Source organism: Macrobrachium rosenbergii, unplaced genomic scaffold (assembly GCF_040412425.1).
Source record: "Macrobrachium rosenbergii isolate ZJJX-2024 unplaced genomic scaffold, ASM4041242v1 171, whole genome shotgun sequence".
Classification (NCBI taxonomy): Eukaryota; Metazoa; Arthropoda; class Malacostraca; order Decapoda; family Palaemonidae; genus Macrobrachium; species Macrobrachium rosenbergii.
Window position 1 is genome coordinate 558,974 of NW_027100729.1, and position 21,633 is coordinate 580,606.

A 21,633-nucleotide genomic window follows, 5' to 3' on the forward strand; every position below is an offset into this window, starting at 1 on the left:
GGGGGGGTTGTTGAGTGTGTTCTTTACCTGACCCACTGAGGTCCAAATTAGGGTAAAGTGGACCACCTTTCTTACCTGCCTGCTCTCTCTCTCTCTCTCTCTCTCTCTCTCTCTCTCTCTCTCTCTCTCTCTCTCTCTCTCTCTCTCTCTCTCTCTCTCACATTGTGAAATATAAAACTTTTTCTGAGGTAACGATAACCAGTTTTGTATCTCTCTCTCTCTTATAATTGTGAAATATAAAACTATTTTTGAGGCAACGACAACCAGCTCTCTCTCTCTCTCTCTCTCTCTCTCTCTCTCTCTCTCTCTCTCTCTCTCTCTCTCTCTCTCTCTCTCTCTCTCTCTCTCTCTCTCCCTGTCTGTGTGTGTGTGTGTGTGTGTGTAGGCGTTACGGACATGTCACGTGTTTGCATTCCAGGGTGTTGACCATCGGTGGATCCGAAGACGTTGTTCTGAAGGTTCTCTCAGAGGTCCTCGAATGCCTCGATGAGGTAGGTCACTCCTCTGCGAGGTCTCTTTTGCTTGAGTATCAAGAGTGTGAGGTCTGTCGAGAGTCCCTTTGTCACCTTAACTATCAAGAATGTGAAGTTTATTGAGAGTCCCTTTGTCACTTGAAATATCAAGAATGTGAAGTTTATTGAGAGTCCCTTTGTCACTTGAAATATCAAGGATGTGAAGTTTATTGAAACTCCCTTTGTCACTTGAAATATCAAGAATGTGAAGTTTATTGAAAATCCCTTTGTTACTTTAAATGTCAAGAATATGAGGTAGATTGAAAGTCCCTTTGTCACCTTAAATATCAAGAATGTGAATTGGAATAAGAAATCCCTTTGTCATTTTAAATATCTAGAATATTCAGTGGATTAAGAATCCCTTTTGTCACTTTATTCTTTTTGATTAGATATCAAGAATGTGAAGTTTATTGAAAGTCCCTTTGTCACTTGAAATATCAAGGATGTACAGTGGAATGATTTAATCCCTTTTGTTTCTTTTTTAAATATCAAGAATGTGTAGTAGAACAGAAGTCCCTTAGTCAGTTTCAATATCAAGAATGATAGAATATAGTTGAAGGTTCTTCTCCCCCTTGTAAATATCAAGAAAGTGACATGGATTTCTAGGCCCATTGAGATATCAAGAATAAGAAATTATTTTAGACCCTTTCACACATTTATATTTTGAAAGTGTAAAGTCTGTTGGAAGCCTCTTTTCTTTTTTTGAATATCAAGAATATGAAATGAGTGAAGGGGCCTTTACCCTTGTTTTGAATATCAAGAATATGGAGTGTTTTGAAGGAGCCTTTTTGTCTGTCTTAAGATAAAAAAAAAATAGAGAGTACTGAAGGCCCCTTGTCACTTTTTTAATATCAAGAATATACAGTTCATTATAAAAGGTCCTTCTCAGTCCCTTGTAATATCTAGAATGTAACCTGAAGATTATGAAGCATTGGAGGCCCCTTGTCCATTTCTATCACCTTCTGAATATCAAGAATGTGAAATGATTGATGACCCTTTGTAGCTTTTAAGTCTTTTGGGAATGACAAGTATATTAGGAGAACTTTGCCCACTCTCGAATATCAAGAATGACCTCCTGACGCAGGCCCAGCAGAAGGGGAACACGGAGACGGACGCCAGGATCCTCGTGCACCAGAGCCAGGCAGGTTGTGTCATCGGCAAAGGTGGGGCCAAGATCAAGGAGCTGAGAGAGGTGAGTCAATATCAAGAATGTTGACGGTGCACTGTAGGCATTGCTAGAGGGTTTCTTTCATTCAGGCCTGCCCACTGTACTCGCAGTGAGTGACCTCTTAGACCCCAGTGCTTGGCCTTTGGCCTAAACTCTCCATTCCATTCCGTTCCAACAAGAATGTAGATATCAAGAATAGGGGGCTGTGTCTGAAGGAGTACCCAAGCACTGTACAGTAATATCAAGAATGTTGATATTTAGAATAGGTAATAAATAAGAATAATAATAATATCAAGAATACCTAAATAGTAATAATGATAATAGTAATATATAATAATAATAATATCAAGAATAGGAATAAGAAGAATATCAAGAATACCTAAGGCAGTACAATACAGCAGTACGTCTGTGCATTTATCGATTCTGTATGTGCGTGCCTGTCTGTTTACTGCCTGTCCCCTAGGTGACGGCTCCGCCCCCCCCCCACCCCCCTATTTAGGGGGGTTCAAATGGGTCCCTCAGGGGGTGTTGGCAGGTCCAAGGGAGGGGGTTATGGGCCTGAATTTGGGGGTTTTGGTCCCATAACATGGGAACTGGTTACTGTTGGAGAGTTTGTAAGGGATTATTATTATTATTATTATTATTATTATTTCTGGAACTTTAGATCTTGTCGAGGAAAATGCTGGAGTTTGTCGACAATTTAGGGAGAAATTTTTAATGGAATTTGTCGAGAATCTGTGGAATTTGTAGAGAATTAAGGGGAATTTTTTACGGAATTTGTGTCGAGAATGTTGGGAGAATTTTTAAGGGAATTTGTAGAGAATCAGGGAGAATTCTTGGATAATTTTTATGGGCTTTGTTGAGAATTTTGGGAGAATTATTCGTGGGATTTGTCGAGAGTGAGGGAGAATTTTTTAGGGAATTTGTAGAGAATTATGGAGGTCATGGAGAATTTTTATGGAATTTGTCGAGCAATTAGGGAGAATTATTCGTGGAATTTGTCGAGAATGAGGGAGGATTTTTAGATAATTGTTTATGGAATTTGTGGAGAACTTTTTAGGGAATTTGTAGTGAATTATGGAGAATTTGTAGAGAATTATTCATGGAATTCTTAGAGAATTTGTGATGAATTTTCCTGGAATTTGTAGATAGTTTGTAGAGAAAAATGTTTATGGAATTTGTAGCAAAATATCCACAGAATTGTTTTAATTGTTTCAAAGATTCGTGGAGAATTATTTGGGAATTTGGTGCAACTTGTAGAATTTGATAAGGATTAACGCTGGAAGTTGGCGAGAATTAGGGGGAATTTGTAGGAAATTTTTCATGGAATTTGTCGAAATATCCCCAGAGTCATGGAGAATTATTTCGAGATTTGGTGAGTTTTTTTTTTTTTTTTCCAAAGTTAGGTAAAGTGGATTAAAATTATGGAGAATTATTTTGAGAATTTGTTTTGAATTTTCCAGAGATTCATGGATAATTATTTCAACATTTGGTGAGAATTTTTTTGCTAAAGTTTTGTAAAATTTTGATTGAAATTATTAATTTATAGAGAATTGTTTCCAAATTCCATTGACAATTTAAATTATAATTTTTTGCTCTTTCGTAAAACCTCTTGGAGAATTATTGCTGGAATTTATTGAGAATTATTCCAATAATTTAAGTAGAATTATGTCAGGAGTTGCAGAGAATTATCCCAGAATTTATTTAATTATTGTCGAGACTTAGAGAATTATTTCCAAATTACCTGTAGAATTTAATGAGAATTTTTTGCTGAAGTTTCGTTTTGCTGGAATCTATAGATTTATGAGAGTAATCCGTAGAATTTATATATAAAAGTTATAGAGAATTATTTTTAAAATTCTATAATTTGATATATATAATTATATGTATGTATATTATAGAGAATTTTTGTTAATATTTTGTGGAATTTTGAAGAGAATTATTGTCAGAACGTATAGAGGAGAATAGTTCCCACAATTTATGTAGAATTATTTCCAATATTCATAGAGAATTATTTCAAAATTCTCTGTACAGTATCACGAGAATTTATTTTCGCCCAAAATCCGTAAAACTTGCAATATTTAGCCGCGTACATAACCTTCCCTTCGACTAGCGGCGCGAGTCGGTGCCCATAAATGCCCAGAAATGCCCACAAGTACCCACGTACCCACGAGTACCCGGCACAATGGCGTCTTTGTTGGGACCAATTCAATTGACACGTGGCGCAAGGTGTGTCTGTGTGTATGTAGGGGGTAGTAGGGATGGAGAGGGGTGTAAACCCCCCTCCCTGTGGGGAAGGGGTGTAAGCCCCCCTTCCTGTGGGGCAAGGGGGGGTGTGAAACACCTAACTTATAGACCGATACGGCGAGTTATTTGGGGGGTACAGTTTGAGAGAGAGAGAGAGGGGTTGGGAGAATGTTGGGGGGGACTTCAACAGCCCCCCCCCAGTCCCCAACACTCCCTCTCCCTCCCTCCCTCCACCACCAACAGCAGCTTGTGTGGTGGTGGTGGTGGTGGTGGTGTGGGTCGATAGCTCCAGGTAACCGAGAGAGAGAGAGAGAGGGAGAGAGAGAGAGCGGTACTTCCAGTGGTGTCATTGCGAGCCGAGCTGCCTTTCGGAGCAGTCCTCCAACCACTCCCCTACGGAGGCGCCCTTCTTCGGTGTCGTATTAGCATATACGTGTAGAAGGACTCTTCCTCCTCCTCCTCCTCCTCCTCCTCCTCCTGGAGAGACGCCGAGGGTTGAGGAGCCGGCGGCGGCGGCGGCGGCAGCGCCCCCTACAGAGGAAGAACTCTTTAAAAAACCTTTGAGTGTTTGACGCCATTTGTGTGATTTGGAAAAAAAGATTTGATTTTCCGTACTGGAATAATGTCAGTGCCCTCAGCATTCGTCATACATCCTCCCGAGGGAGCGGAGGAGGAGCCCTTCCTCCCCTCCCGGAGGGGATGGCCTACTACTGCGTCCAGGAAGCAGGAGGGAAAGCAGAATAGGCGGAGGACGACGACGACGAGGAATAGCAGACGACGAAGCAGGTAAAAGTCCTCTTCTCTTCAGCAGCAGCAGCAGACGACCGAGTTGGGTCTTGGAAGTAGTATATTCCCGTCGGAATACCCGTCCCGGCGTCCTTTGGAATATATTATTGGACTCCCTAGATTCCCTGTCTATCCGTCTATCGTGTCTAAGTCCGCAAATAGATAGAAATCAGCCGAAACCACCCCCCCCCCTCCCACCCCCTTCCGAGTTCCCTGCGGAGGAACATTGGACCAATTCCCCTTCGGAATATATATATCAATAATAAATTCCCCCGAGGCGTGTCTATCGATCTGTCTATTTTAAAGCCAAGTTTAGTATTAATCGCTAAAGCTAAATCCTTTCTCTCTCTCTCTCTCTCTCTCTCTCTCTCTCTCTCTCTCTCTCTCTCTCTCTCTCTCTCTCTCTCTCTCTGCCACACCCTTAGTCATCGATCTCATGCATGTTTTGTGTGTGTGGGGCTGTGTACGTACGGACACGCACGCACGTACGTTTACGTCTGTGTTCGTGTACGTAATAGGTACGTGATAATGGCACGGCCATCGATTTGCGCGCGAAAAAATGCGCGCCAAAAAAAATAATAATATATTAGACTAGTTTGAATCTCGTCAACACAACGGCTATGATGATATAAAAGTGGGGGGGGGAGAGGGAGAAGGAGGAGGTAGGAGGAGGTCGGTAGGTAGGGGGAGGAGTTAGTAGCGCGTATTGATCTCTCTCTCCCTCTCCCTCTCGCTCTCCCCCCACCCCCCCACCCCACCCCAGCACCGACCTAAACCTTTCTCTCTCTCTCACCAGCCGACATCTTGCTTTCCGTCGAGACTTCTACTTCTACCAAATCGTTCGGTTTTGTCGCATCGCGGCGACTTGAAGTCGCTAAAGTCGTTTTTATTACGTCCGTTGATTAGAGGAGGTGACGGATCGAGTCGCTGTCGTCGTAGGAGAGAAAGAGAATGAGAGAGAGAGTGAGAGAAATAGTCGCTTTTGTGGACGACAAATGCAGACGTATTTTGGTGTCTTGAAGCTCTAGGCCGAGAGAGTGCGTGCTGTATCATTGGCGCAGTAATTGCTCTCTCTCTCTCTCTCTCTCTCTCTCACTTTGTCGTAATCTCTTCATTAATCCACCAAATATTTTAGGATTTTTTTAGATATTTGAAGTTAAAGACTTCTAGACCTATGGGTTGCATTTCCCGATAATGACTGAATTTATTGAAGTTTTTATTTATATATAAAAGAGTTTTCTTCTCTCTCTCTCTCTCTCTCTCTCTCTCTCTCATTATTGATTTCGTAGAAGGTCTGGGGAGGGAGGGGAGAGAGAGAGAGTTTATCGAGGAAGAACCGGGTAACCACTTTTTACATTTTAATGTTGCGGCCCCAAGTAGGTTTCTCTCTCTCTCTCTCTCTCTCTCTCTCTCTCTCTCTCTCTCTCTCTCTCTCTCTCTCTCTCTCTCTCTCTCTCTCTCTCAGCTTGTTTTATTACTCGGAGAATTATGCTTGCCAGAGAGAGATTTAGTACTATACACTGGGACAAAGAAGTGACGTCATCAGCTTTAAGGTCAATAACCCATCTCTCTCTCAATTTCAATTATGACCCAAAATTTTATCATCAGATCTTGACCCAAAACTTCAGTTTGCGGAGATATTTTAACCCAGAAATTTAATTTACGGAGATATTTTGACCCAGAAATTGAGTCTGCAGAGATAGTTTGATCCAGAAATTTAGTTTATTGGGACATTTTGACCCAGAAATTGAATTAGGGAGATATTTTGACCCAGAAGTTCAGTTTATGGAAACATTTTTACCCAGAAATCAAATTAGAGATATTTGACCCAGAAATTGAGTTTATGGAGATAGCTTGGCCCAGAAGTTCAGTTTACAGAGACATTTTGACCCAGAAATTGAGTTTACAGCGATATTTTGACCCAGAAATTGAGTTTATAGAGATATTCTGATCCAGGAATTGAGTTTACGGAGATATTTTGACAAAGAAATTGAGTTTACAGGTATATTCTGATCCAGAAATTGAGTTTACGGAGATATTCTGATCTAGAAATTGAGTTTACAGAGATATTTTAACCCAGAAATTGAATTACTGAGATAGTTCATCTCAGAAGTTGCTTGCAGAGATATTTTGACCAAGAAATTGAGTATACAGTGATAATTTGACCCAGAAGTTTAGTTTGCAGAAATATTTTTACCCAGAAATTGGGTTTCCAGATAGTTTGACCCAGAAATTGAGTGTATATAGTGGGTTTACAGAGATAGTTTGACCCAGAAATTGAGTGTATATAGTATACTGACCCAGAAATTGAGTTTGTGGAGATAATTGGACCCAGAATTTCAGTTTATGGAGACATTTTGACCCAGAAATTGAATTACTTAGATAGTTTGACCCAGAAGTCAGTTTATGGAGATATTTTGACCTAGAAATTTAGTTTTCTGGAGATATTTTGACCCATAAATTTGGTATATTGGGACATTTCGACCCAGAAATTGAATTACAGAGATGGTTTGAGCCAGAAGTCGAGTGTATGTAGGCATTTTGACCCAGAAGTTGAGTTTGTGAAGATAATTTGACCCAGAATTCCAGTTTACAAAGACATTTTGATCCAGAAATTGAGTTTATGGAGATCTTTTCACCCAGAAGTTGAGTTTATTGGGACATTTTGACCCAGAAATTGAATTACAGAGATAGTTTGACCCAGAAGTTGAGTGTATGTAGGTATTTTGACCCAGAAATTGAGTTTGTGGAGATAATTTGACCCATAAGTTCAGCTTACAGAAACATTTTTACCCAGAAATCAAATTATAGATATTTTGACCCAGAAGTTCAGTTTACGAAGACAGTTTCATAGAAATATAGTTTACAGAGATAATTTGACCCAGAAATTGAGTTTATGGAGATAGTTTGACCCAGAAATTGAATTGCCTACAGAGATAATAGATAATTTGACCCAGAAGTTCAGGTTATGGAGATTGTTCGACCCAGAAATTAAGTTTATGGGGATATTTTGACCCAGATATTAAGTTTACGGAGCTAGTTTCGCTCAGAAATTGAGTTTAAGGAGGTAGTTGACCCAGAAATTGAGTTTATGGAGATAGTTTGACCCAGAAATTGAATTGCTTACTACAGAGATAGTTTGACCCAGAAGTTCAGTTTACAGAGACAGTTTGACCCATAATTGAGTTCACGAAGATGCTTTGGCACAGAAATTCAGTTTACAGAGATAGTGACCCAGAAATTAAGTTTACAGGGATAATATTACAGATAAATTGAATTTAAAAAGATACTTTGACCCAGAAGTTCAGTTTATTGAAATCCTTTGACCCAGAATTCAGAATTCACATTAAGATGAAAATATTGACACCATATTTGGTTTATGTATAAATTTGACCCAGAATTCAATTTACAAGGTCAAGTTTGACCCAGAGTTTTATTTACAGGATCAAGTTTGACCCAGAATTCAAATTACAGGGCCTGGTTGGATTTAGAATTCAATTTTCCAGGTCAAGTATGACCCAGAATTCATTTTACATGGTTAGGTTAGACCCAGAATTCCATTTACAAGTTAAATATGACGCAGAATTAAATTTACAGGATCAAATTATGACCCAGAATTCCATTTACAAGGTCAGATTTGACCCAGAATTCAGTTGACGTAAATATGACCTGGAGTCTCTCTCTCTCTCTCTCAAACCTTTCTATTCTTTATTACACCTTTCAAACCTTTCTATTCCTCCTGTTGCGCCTTTCAGACTTTTATATTCCTCCTGTTATGCCTCTCAGACCTTTCTATTTCTCCCGTTACGCCTTTCAAACTTTTATATTCATACTTTTATACCTCTCAAACCTTTCTATTTCTTCTGTTATGCCTTTCGAACTTTTATATTCATACTTTTACACCTCTCAAACCTTTCTATTTCTCCTGTTACGCCTTTCAGAATTATATTCATCCTTTTATGCCTCTCAAACTTTTCTGTTCTTCCTGTTACACTTCTCAAACCTTTCTACTCCTCTTCTTACACCTTTCAAGCCTTTCTGTTCCTCGTATTATGCCTTTCAAACCTTTCTATTCCCCTGTTCCACCTTTCTATTCCTCCTGTTACTTCTTTAAAACCTTTCTGTTTCTGTTTCCCTTTCAGGAATCTATTTCTCATGTTATGCCTCTCAAACCTTTCTTATCCTCCTATTACATCTCTCAAACCTTTCTGTACCTTTCTCCCGCAGGAACGTGGAGGCCAGATTAATCTATTCCTCCTGTTATGCCTTTCAGACCTTTCTGTTCCTCCAGTTGTGCCTTTCAGACCTCTCCATTCCTCCCATTACACCTCTCAAACCTCTCTAATCCTCTCTCCTGCAGGAGTGCGGAGGCCAGATCAAAGTCTACACCAACTGCTGCCCCCACTCCACAGATCGCATCATCCAGATCACGGGCGATCGCAAGAAAGCCGTCCAAGCCATCACCAGGATACTAGAGCTGCTGAAGGAGGTACGTGACTCTCTCTCTCTCTCTCTCTCTCTGTGAGACATTGCCACATCTCTCTCTTTCTGATTCCCATGTCTCATGTCCTCTCTCTCTTGCAGAGTCCAGTCAAAGGCATTAACAACCCCTACAATGCCCACAACTTCGACGAGTTCTTCGCCAGCGAGTACGGAGGCTGGGGCGACGCCAGCAAGACCAACAGGTTCCCCGCTGGGCCCATGGCCCGAGGACCTCCCCACATGGGGGGCGGTCTGATGGGCCGAGGACCCATGGGCCCACCCAACGGACCCCCAGGAGGACTCCACGGGCCGCCTCCGTTCGGCAGGCGCGGGCCTATGGGACCTCCAAGGGGGCCTCCTCCGATGAGAGGTGGTCCTCTGGACGGGGATTTTGACGGCGGGATGCACAAGGTCAAGGCCTTCATGAACGGCAGCGATCTCCACAACAATGGGGATCTGCCCACCACCACTACACAGGTGAGAAGGACCTCCCTGGAAGGACTTTTGTTTCTGACTTCTTGGACAGTTCCCTCAGGAGGACTTACCTTTTTATTCTGACTTCTTGGACTGTTACCTAGATGACCGTTCCCGTAGGAGGACTTCCCTTTTTGTTCTGACTTCTCGGACAGTTACCTGGTGTCCCAGAAAAAAAAAGCTTTTTGAATTTGAAATGGGAACACAGCTGTATGAACCTTGAAATTCAGAAATGACATGCATAAAGAGGTACCTCAGAAGGACCTCCTTTTTTTTTCTGACGTCTGGGACTGTTACCTGGACGACAAGTGTCCCAGAGGGGCAGCAGTCCAAGCAGAAATCGATAAAAGTTCAACTTCACAAGGAAAAAAATTGATTTCAGTCACTATGATAAAAAGATCTTTGATAACATCCCTTCATTCTTAGCTTTGGTAAAGGACCTCCTTTTTCTGTCTGGTAAGAAACCACTGTATTATCATCGCAATTTATTTAGGATGAAGAAATGTACAGTGCTGTGTTGACTTTGTCATACCTTACTTAAGTAGGCTTAAGACCAACTCATGAACAATTCAGGACACGAACAGCCATTCGGAACATATTCGTTCGTTTGTAGTTAACTATTTCCTTTTCATCAAGGACATGAAGTAATTGTTCGTGTCAATGTAGGATTTAAGTGCGCGTCAAATTCTGTAATTCGTATTGTCCCCCTAAACTATCTTGACCGTTTCAGGTGACCATCCCCAAGGACGCCGCAGGAGCCATCATCGGCAAGGGCGGGGCAAGGATCCGCAAGATCCGCGCAGACTCGGGCGCTGCCATAACCATTGAGGACATCCGGCCAGGCGGGAACGACAGAATCATCACCATCAATGGCACGGAACCACAGATCAAACACGCCCAGTACCTTCTACAACAGAGGTAGAGTGTATTCTCTATTTGTTGGGGGTTTTTTCTTTGCAGTGTCCCTTCCGTTCCTTTGAGTGTACCTCCTCCTCTGTTTATCATATTCTCTCTCTGTGTTCCATCTTACTTTCCTCAACCATCTCCTGACGATTGTTTCGTCGTATCTCGGCTGCAAAAGGTCTGTTTCCTCCTGTTACCTATGCCTTTCAGACCTTTTTCTTCCTCTCAGTTTCCCTTTCAAACCTTTCTATTGCTGCTTGTGTCCAGTGTGCTACTAATTCAAGTATTCTGTTGAAAATCACAGATTATTAATGTACGGTAACTTTTCAAATATTTTTACATTCCTGTCCCCAAACGGCACATTAAAAAGTGGCCTCATTGCAAAGGTTAACTCGTGAAAATTGTCTCCAGACAACTTTAACTTTGTAGAATACCAGGCTGTGTGATATTTAACATGTTAATCATTGCCAAATGAGACCATTTTTCCAGTAGTAAGTTGAATTATTGCCGAGCCCATAAGCGCTGTGAATTTTTCGAAAGGTCGCGAATAAAATTGACGCACTTCTGCATGGGTAATATACTTTTGTAAGTCCTTTCATCGAGGCTGTTTACTTGAGTAATGCTCTCTTTTCGTAGTTCTCGTGCGTCAGTTTTGTTCCGTTTCTTGTAAGACTCGGAATGGTATTAAGATCTGGTAAACTTTGTAATCAAGAAGTGCAACTGACATAATTGCATGCGCTTGTGGGAGAGACTCTTGGTTACCGAGTGTGAATTGTCTATAGTAAGAGTTGCTTTCATTGCATGCCAAGATTGACCTGTCAAACTGCTTGCTAACATGGTTCTGTAACAATTAACGTGGCTGGTGTGAGCTTTCTGTCTTTAACAAAACTAACAGGCACTGGTGGTATAGTGTGGTTAAAATTGAACATAAAAGAATAGGTTTTGGACGACCAGTCAAAACTTGTCAATTTGTGTGGGATAAATATTTAAAAACTGTTAATATCCTATGGGCCTTGTCAGGTATGTGTAGATGTCTCCCATATTAACTTGTTAATTTAGCTTGTAAAAGCATATATAGGTTAATATCAACTAACATTGACATGTAAAAAGGTACATTTCAAGGGCCAACTTTAGACAGACTTCCCAGTTTAGTCTATGTAAATTGTCTTCAGGATTCCTTCTAATGCTTTATATGAGTTTTCGATTTGTCACCCCTATAGAACGTACAATATTATTGTTATTATATTATTATTATTACTGTTATTATTATTATTCAGAAGATGAAGAACCCTATTCATATGGAAGCCATTGACTTGAAATTCAAGCTTCCAAAGATTATGAAGGTGTTCGTTAGGAAAAGTAAGAGGAAGTAAAGGGAAATTCAGCAGCCCAATGAAAAGTAGGTTTAATTTAGGGGACACAGTAACTTGTAATCCTCTGGGGTCAGTATTATAACAACAGCGATTTTAGAATCCAAGAATCTCGTAGGTTAGGGCATCCTGTACTTGAAGAATGATCTCTAGGCGGCAACCGCTGTCCAAACCGTACATGTAGAGACTTTCCGGCTGCGTTGTCGGTCGTAAGCGACTTCCCACAGTGTTGTCAGCTTCCCACAGTCCTGCCGCTCGACTAACAGCAAGCTACTAACAACTAACCGCTGGCATATGCAGTCTGGAAGACTAGTGATTTTGTTGTTTGGTGCTGAGAAACAAGAAATCACTAATCCTCCTACAGCAATTGCTAATACTCTGCATGGTGGTGTTGGTGGAGATGTTGGAGATGTTGGTGGTGGTGGTTTTGTCGATGGAGAGAGGAGGGGGACAAGTTCGCTCCTCCTCTGCTTGGGAAACTTGCCGCTGTCTGCCCGCGTCGCCTCGAAGGATTTCCTCCGCAGACGGGAGACTGGTTTTGTACTTTAGCACCTCAGCTTAACAGATGCTCTGTGGGTCTGGCCTCTCTTTTGAGTATTTGATGAGATTTTCCAGATTTTTTGTAATCGACAAAGACCCTACATTACATTACAGCCTGCACTGGAATACCTTCTAGATTTTTATATAAACAACAAAGACCCTACATTACATTACAGCCTGCACTGGAATACCTCCTAGAATTTTTATATAAACAACAAAGACCCTACATTACATTACAGGCTTCACTGAAATACCTTCTAGATTGTTTATAATCAACAAAGACCCTACATAACTTTACAGCCTGCACTGGAATACCTTCTAGATTTTTATATAAACAACAAAGACCCTACATTACATTACAGCCTGCACCTTGAGATTTTTATATAAACAACAAAGACCCTACATTACATTACAGCCTGCACTTGAATATTTTCTAGACATTTTACACGGGACACCAGTTACACAGTTCCTATTGGAGAGGTTCACCAGGCATTACCTAAGGTTCTTTGCAGCGTTCCTTCCGTTTCAGCACTGATTGACCTCATAGGTCCCATTGCTTGGCCTTTTGGCCTAAACTCTACATAGCCCATTCCAAAAATAATCACAGTGTATCTGATAAGTATGGGAGGCTGCTGACCTTGCATCTGTTAAGTTGAGGTACTCCTATTAATTTAGGTTAATTTTAATACTTTTTTGTACATCTCGCTAACTGCTGCTCAAGTTTGGTTCAAGTGTGTATTAATTCAAGTGTTTTGATGAATACTGTATATTTATATCCTTGTCGTCATTACTATACATAAGTTTCCTCTGTGAGATTTTATGTCTTAAATCCACTTACTTGAATTGTTTTTATATTTAATATGTAGACTTTACCTGTTGTATATACAATTTTTAATAAGTTATACATATTAAGAAATATATATGTGTATATAAGTCTAGGTCAAATGTGTGATTTATTTGTACTAATTATTCTAAGATGTTAACAATGTTATTGTTTGGCAAAGCACAATTATTATTTATGTTCTTTCCGTCTCATTTCAAACAAAAGTCAACGGACAGATTGGCTGTCTGGATGCCAGCGAGTTCATGTTGCAGTTTCTCAGTCTCTATCATATTCTCTTTCTCTTCCATCTTACTTTCCTCAACCTTCTCCTGACAGTTGTTGCATAGTGGTTGCACTGCAAAAGTTTGTCCTCCTCCTCCTCCTCCTCCTCTTCCTCTCACGCCTTTCTATTCGTCTGGCCCAAATTTCTTATTCCAATTCAGTCTCTTTAAGAGAGATCGAAACACTGCAACACAAGACTCAACGACACCCGTACGGCCAGACTGTTTGGTGAATCTTGAAAGAAGCCGGTTCAGTTTAGGAGAAAGTTTGGAAACAGGCCACACTGACAACCCACTAATGACACCGCACTCTCCTTCTCTCCCGCAGCGTCCGCGAGTTTGGAGGTCCACAGGGCCGCAGATTCTGAGCTCTGGGAACGGACCAGCATCCGCTGCCGCCATCGTCATCATCAGATTCTCAAAAGTGTTGATGGATGTACACCCTTTTGTTTTCTTCACCCAGCCCTCCTGTCAGGTTCATCAGGAGGACGTTTTTGTTTTTGATAATGAAACGCAAGAATAGAAGACATAGATTTAACCATAACTATTAAACTGCTACAGAAGAATATGATGAGTACTGAAGAATGTGTACTGTAAATGAGATAGTCTTACATAAATGCATAAGCGATGTTGTTATGCAGCCTACTACGTCAGATGTGTTTATAAGAAGCAAAAAAAAAAAAAAGCAGATTAGACGAGACGTGAGATACCGCGAAGCTGACGTTATTAATTAGTACGTTCTGCCCCTTAATTCTTGTATCCCCCTCCTGATTTTTCAGCAATGCCTAAGCCGAAGAAGGCTTGACATGCGAGTCTTTTGTGTGTCGAGAGAGAGAGAGAGAGAACACGTCTCGAGAACGTCCTGACATATGTACCGCGTCGTTAGGACTGCCGGTAGCACAAAAGTAAAGCTAAAAGATTTAAAAAAAAAAAAAAGAGAGAGAGAGAAGTACTGTACGTATAATAAAAGTGAGCGTTTAAAGTCAGCTTGGCCCTAGGTAGGGTACACGAATAACGTATATATATATATAACTTCCTCGGAGGCATTGTGGGTTAGTGCGTTAGGTTTAGGGAGAGGTGTTCTCGATGGAATGTTTGTGTGTGAGACCTCGTAGGTGATAAAACATAGTTATTCCATCCAGTCTTTTTTCAACAAAGTGTTTAAGAATCAAAAGAAGTACCATAAACCAGTCTATATATAGTTTTTTACTGCAAGCTGCGTATTCTAAGTTTCTATAAATATATATATAAAATATGATTATATATATTGACTGTATCCCAGATGACTGCTGCATGGATTTCTTCGTTCTGTTCCTTTGCATCAATTCACAAGTTTACTACGGATTATAAGATTTCAAATATATATATAGAGAGAGAGAGAGAGAGAGAAAGAAAGAGAGAGAGAGTGCTTTTTTGCTGTATATGATGAAAAGCCTCTTGAGTTTTTTTTTTCCTCGTGTGTTTTAGTTTTCCCGTCCTTTCTTCCTTTCTTCCTTCCTTCCCCCCTTCCTCCTTTTGAAATTTGACGAGAAGATTCTTTTGTTGTCCGTGAGGGGAAATTAGTTCGTCTCTAGCCGCCTCGTGTTGGAAGCCATCGTCCATTTTAAGTAACTATATGAAATATTCAGGTATATTTGACTAAATGCTAGTTCCAAAGTAAACACTGATGTATTTTTGTACAATTTTATTGTCATAATGCTTGTTTCTTGTTGTTCTCCCAAGGGAACAGGGCCACGCCGTCACGTTCTCTCGACTGTGCCGTGCCGCTGCTGTGTGTCGCGTCGCCTCTCTTTCTATTCTACTGTTTGCCGTTTCTCTTTTCGACCTCCACTTCCTCTTCCGCTCGTCACGGGACTCCTCTGGCTACGTATAGGTTAGGTTCCCTCCTTTCACGATCCACCTCTCGTCATCCATCCGTCTGTCTGTCTCTCACACACACACACACACACACGCATGCGCCAAGAGATGCAGACGCGTCGCGCGCCGCTGCGCTCGCCGCACACGTCGTTATAACAGACCACTTTGTCTCTCTTCTCCTCCTCCTCCTCCATCTCCATCTCCATCTCCGGATGAGCCATCTGTCGCTCTCTTGGTGAGATATAATAGATCTATTTCCTGCCTTAAACTCCTGTGCTATATAAGAAGAAGAAGACCTTGACTGTTTGATGTTGTACTACTCAATATAGAGGCTATAACTGCCCTTGATCGCTTTAGCTCCATTCTCCTCCTACTCCTCCTCACTGGGTCGTACCCGATGTTCACTTAGCCGGGTTTGTTTCGGAAGATCAGATCAGCCTTCTCCTCCTCCTCCTCCTCCTCCGCGCCTTTTCCGCAGCAGTTGTTGCGATCTCAAAATGTAGGTCGAAGAACCTAGGAACGCAAAACAGAGTTTCGAAAGGATAGAAATTTAAACCGTCGGAAGGCACTGCCACGATCAACCGCAGTTAAGTAACATCCGGATACACCCCTTTTGTTTGTTGTCTGTACCTGAAGACTTTAGAGAAGCCATTTGTCGACGTACAAAGGTTTTTTTGTCGTCGTCACCACTGATATGAAAGACAAGAATAGGACACCACCCAAAAAGTGTCGTCGTTACTTTCTCCTCTCCTTTGAATCTTCCTCCTCCTTCCTCCTCAAGACCTCTTCCTCGACCACCTGTAGAAACCTCCTCGTCGACCTTCTAAGACCTCTTCCTCGGCCACCTGTAAAGACCTCCTCTTCCTGGATGAAAGCCAGCCTCCCCCAGAATGAACCAAGAATTAAAGAAATAGAAGAAAAAAAAACAAGACCGGTACACTCACACACACAACTGGGAGTGACTGGGCCCCCCTCTTTTTCTCCCTCACGTACCCTAATCCGACACTTGCTTTGATAGTGGTGGCTCCATTTGAAACTTTTAAAATGTATGAATTACAGAAACTGGCCAAAAGTGCGCATGGATATACTATTCATTTTAGACAGTCATGTAGGTATTAATGTCCATCCTCTGCCCTCGTTGAACCTATAACCCTCCCTCCCCCCCCTTGCTTGATTTCAAATTTATTATTATGATTACGATGATTTTTTTTGTTTAAGGAAGCAGACATTCCATGCTACCCGCGTCAAATTGATGAAGTTGATCACCGTTGAGTTTCAAAGTTATTTTGCCAAAGTGTCGTACCACAGTTTCCAGTGATGAAGTTGTGTACTGCTTATATAATACTACTTTCGTTGACTCTTTTCTGTTTCTTTTCAGAATTGTAAGATAATAGAAGAAGCCTACACAGATTTTGTTGAGACTTTTATGATTAATATGATTATAATTAATATGATTATTATTATTATTATTATTATTAGTGATAATACTAGGACCTCCAGTGTTTGTTACAGTTTTACCTTTTCATAATTTTAGTTTGAAGAAGTAAATAAGCTTTCCATAATGTAAGAAAGAGCCTTAACTCTTATATAGGAACTAGGTACTCGGTCCCATTGCCTGCATAAATTAGTTTTTTGAAGTTTTACCTCGTATAGAGTTTATGTCCAGTGGTATATTCATAGAAATCTAACGATGGGACTCTCCTTGCTTATCAGGGGATCACTCAATATACTATGCATCAACTGGCTCCTTGCAGACATGGCTAGAGTAGCAGCTTCTTGAGAGAGAGAGAGATAGAGAATAGTTCTTGGGAACTGGTCCCGCTTGTCGGAGAAAGAAGGCATCGTCTGTCGCGGTGCGAGAAGATGCAGTTTTTTGCCATATGTATGTCACTGCTTTTAATGAGATCTTGTCTGTCGTGGGAATGTATGACTGTGTACAGACTTTGCTCCTTGTCAGTGCTTGTACTTTCGTTAGAGGACTTCCTCTCTGTTTTGGGAAGTCTGCCCAGGACAGAAGTTCACCCTCTCGCGCGGTACGTACGCCATTTTTGGAAGAGGCAAAAGTTTTTCCCCACGAGCAGCCTCTTGCCATAGGCCGTCCCCCGGCAGCCTCAGTCTGTCGCGATTACGCAGACAGTTTGTCCGTCAGTACTGCACGACGTGAGCTGTAGGAACTAGCGAACAGGTCGATGGGTTCTTCCTCCGACAGGCGAAGCATCATCGGCCCAGAACCCCCACCGCGAACAGACGCGACGTGACGGGTTTTCGTCTTGGTATTCTCGCTGAGTTAAACACATTACTAAAACCGAGAGAGAGAGAGAGAGAGTACTTCCGAGAGACGATCTGGTCGAAGACAGAATCTATCTGGTTACATACAGATGTGCCTCTGCTCCCCTGGAAAGCAAGAACTGTCGTCAGGAAACCTGAATGTTCACAACATTAGATTTGATTTATACATAAGGACCAGACACCGTTACTCGTGTCCATAGTTTAAAACTCTTGAAGCCATCCATTTTGTAATGTGATTGATTGTATTTTGCATTCATATAAAGGATTAAATATCGGAGACACCTGTGAGTTTTTATCTCCACCCATCGCTCGTCTTCTTCAGAGCCTCTCGCGAGTTTTGCTCTCGGCTGCTGTTACAAATCCAGTTTGGGACGAAGACAGTCTGTGGGAGAATCCTTTTGTCCGTTTGTCAGAATCTTTATTTGTGTCTCACCAATTTGTCCAGACTCGGTAAAGGTCCTGCCGTACAGAAATTTCTAGCTTTGGGACATGAAAATTGCACGTTTGACCGAAGGCTGGAGCGGCGGCCGGCTGCACTAAAAAGCACGGCAGCTTTCCAGCAATTCGGGTGATCTTTCCAAACTTGAGGAGTCTGGACGCGTTGGTGTGACGAGCTGAAAATGAACTTTTATTTAGCCTGTAAGGAATTGCCTCTGCGTCTGTCGTGTGTAGAAGACACTTCGCAGAGCCAATATATTTATAAATTGTACTTTCAGCGACGAACCTGATCCCGTGTTGGGTAGGGTCGGGTCGCACGAGGTATGACGAGTGCGTTGCTTTCCTTCAGTTGACAAAAAGCAGGGCATTGCTATTTAGGTGGCTTGCGTCGACAGGTTCTAGCTGCGAATTCTAGCCACGTAGATCCATTTACAGCCAGTAAAGTGCCTTGCGCGGTCTTAGATTAATTCCCTAACCATCCAACATGGTCCAAAAACAAAAAAAGACTTATTACTTTTAATGTGTATTTCAGTGTGTATATTTATCCTACTTGTTCTGTAAAAATATAAAAAAAAAAAATCCAGTGTCTGTGTTTTTGTCCGTAAGGGTTACAGAGGGTCTATATATATATATATAGAGTTTGAGGAACAATTAGCTTTTATCCATCTCGTCTCTTATGAATGCCATGGAAATAAAATAATAAAAGTGTAGCGTAATACGTGAAGTCTCCTTCAACCCACAGTTTTGCCTGAGCTGAAGATTTACTTTGGAGATGATGCTATAACCCCTTCCGTCTTCCTTTCTCAACCCTCTCCGGACAGTTCTTTCACGTTGCTTTCACTGCAAAGTGTTTTTTCTCCTGTTACATCTTTCAGACTTTCTATTCCTGCTGTTACACCTTTCTATTCCTCCTGTTACACCTTTCTATTCCTCCTGTTACGCCTTTCAGACCGACCTTTGTATTCCTCCTGTTACACCTTTCTGACCTTTGTATTCCTCCTGTTATGCCTTTCTGACTGACCTATGTATTCCTCCTGTTATGCCTTTCTGATCTTTCTATTCGTCCTGTTATGCCTTTTCTTTTCTTTTGTCTTTCAAACCTTTCTGTTCCTCCTGTTACGCCTTTCTGACCTTTCTATTCCTCTCATTTTCCCTCTCAGCTCATATGACCTTATAATGACCTCATCGCAGGTCACAGTGCTTGCTCGGCCTTTGGCCCTAATGTCACATTCCATTCTTAGAGACAAACTACCGATACTTTCAAAAGTTTGGCTAAACCGTCAAACAGCACAGAAGTCGTGCCAACCTTTGACACAACTAATGTTTCAGGACGGCTAAGTGTCGTCCCTCGCACGGATGCCGTCTCGTCTACGCTCCTAACCACCTGGGACTCACTTCCCGACTGTCGAGAGTCTGTGACGTCACAATGGCATTGTCCAAGTGTTACGGGCTGCTCTAGATGCAAGAGCCTGTGCTGGGTTAGTCTGAAACAATCATCATTTTCCAAATGGCCTAAAATTTCTTTATCTGGTTCCCAGCTGTTTTTTTTTTTTTTTTTTTTTATTATTCAGTAAGTGAAATTTCATATGGAACAAGAAGCTCACCAAAGGGGCCACTGACTTGAAATTCCAGAAGCTTCCAAAGAATATTAAGGTGTTCATTAGGAAGAAGTAAAGGGAAATACAGAAAGAAGAGATCCCACTCATTTAAAAAAAAAAAATATATAAAAGTATATTAAAGTGCAAGAGAACAGTTTTAGGGTAGTAATGCATTGCATCTTCCAATAGTTCCAATAGCGACAACCTCAGCAGGGAGGCTGTTGTTCCAGAGTCCAACAGTGTGAGGAATAAAAGACGTCTGGAACTCTGGAGAAGTTTGACAGCATGTCGGCACGTTTGGAGAATCTCGTTGCTCTCGGGAGGAGAAGGTGGATCAGGGATCGGCTGTGGATACGAGAGATCTCTGTTGAAATATAACTTATGAAGTTGAGAACTTAAATTACACATTTTCAAGAGTAAAAGATTCTTGTGACATAAAGGCTGGTTCCCCGTAGGGGGTTAGTGCTGTCAGTACACCTCATGCAATGCACTGTAGGCATTACTAAAGGTTCTTTGCGGCGCCCCTTCGACCCCTAACCGCAACCTCTTTCATTTCTTTTACTGTACCTCCACTCATATTATCTTTCTCCCATCTTACTATCCACCCTCTCCTCACAATTATTTCACAGTGCAACTGTGAGGTTTTCCTCAGTGATGTTCCTTTGGCCAGTGGAACAGATGATCTTGTCTCTTTATCTAGCCCAGATCTGAAGAGCAGCAATGTGCATGTCTCCTGAAGGAAGGAATATTACGAGTTTGGAAACAGGGGCATAAAAAAAAATCCCAAACAATTGTTGTAAATGGTAGTACTCTATCAGCTGAGATTTTGAGACTGTAAACCATCGAATGCAAATGGCTGCCGGTCACGTTTATATTCTGAGATGCAATAATATTTTATGATAATAATCATCAACCTGTACTGTATAAAGCAACAGCGTTGTCTATCATTGATTATGGAAGCGAAATACATGGCTGGGTATCGGACAGAGCACCGAAAACGTCGGATCCAGTTCATGTCGAGGGCCTTCCTCTGGGTGGAAGGAGAAGCCTTGTGATTCATAAGAATCAGAAGTAGCCTTTGGAAATACTGTAACAGAAAGTCGATAGTATTTCCAACAGCTCACCTTGGCAAAGGTTTGTTAAGTCTGGCAATGAAGAAAGAAAGTAGGTTTGGAACAAACGTTCCGTTCCATAAACGTGGAAGACGGCATATCTGGAACTGCTGTCGATTCCTAGTAACAGATCTGGAACAGACGGTATCGATTCCAGCACCCAAGGCGACAGCTGGTCTGAAATAATTGGCGTTCACGTCATTACTGGAAAGAAATCTCAAACTGGTGGCATTATTCCGGACACTAGGTCTAAAGATGGCAGTCGTTGCATAATGAATCGACTCAAAGCGACACCAGTCCACATTTCTGGATTCCTGCAGCTTGCCCAAAGGACTAGTTTGTATGTGTGATAAGAAAACTGTTGAGGGCGCCGAACAGCTAAGCAGACAAGACTTGAGGCTGGAGGAAAGCTAGCAAAAAAGCCTTCGATGTTGTCTACAGTGCGCCACACAAAACGCTCGCCAAAAGCTATAGGCTTTCACCTTCCTATTAGACCCCCGGTTGGGGGGGGGGCGCAAAATGGTGAGGCAATGCACTTTAGAATCAATTGCAAACAATGATGGGGTCAATTGCAATATCGTCGTCAGGATCCTGCCCTAAGGTCCAATTCGTGGTTCTGTTTCTCACTACAAAAATCCTTTCCTGATATTGACATCATTCAGAATGTCTCGAATAACTCGGCTGAAGACAAAAATACTCCCTTACGGAAAAGGTACAATTTCTGAAGTGGGGTCAAGTATTAACAAAAGGAAC

At 41.6% G+C, this 21,633-nt stretch overlaps 1 protein-coding gene across 15 annotated transcripts in view; it reads left to right on the forward strand.

Moving 5' to 3' along the window:
* Positions 1 to 14,522, forward strand: part of HnRNP-K (Heterogeneous nuclear ribonucleoprotein K) — an 83,655-nt gene extending 69,133 nt beyond the window's left edge. For 8 of the 15 annotated variants that reach the window (XM_067103026.1, XM_067103032.1, XM_067103029.1 and 5 more), the window contains 6 exons: positions 419 to 491; positions 1,579 to 1,704; positions 9,074 to 9,202; positions 9,298 to 9,672; positions 10,400 to 10,587; positions 13,915 to 14,522. In XM_067103026.1, the coding sequence (XP_066959127.1) occupies positions 419 to 491; positions 1,579 to 1,704; positions 9,074 to 9,202; positions 9,298 to 9,672; positions 10,400 to 10,587; positions 13,915 to 13,954 (931 nt within the window). In that variant the 3' untranslated portion in view covers positions 13,955 to 14,522. The remainder of the gene's footprint in view (positions 1 to 418; positions 492 to 1,578; positions 1,705 to 9,073; positions 9,203 to 9,297; positions 9,673 to 10,399; positions 10,588 to 13,914) is intronic. The other 7 variants (XM_067103027.1, XM_067103034.1, XM_067103031.1 and 4 more) reach the window with 1 other exon arrangement.
* Positions 14,523 to 21,633: the final 7,111 nt, after the last annotated feature.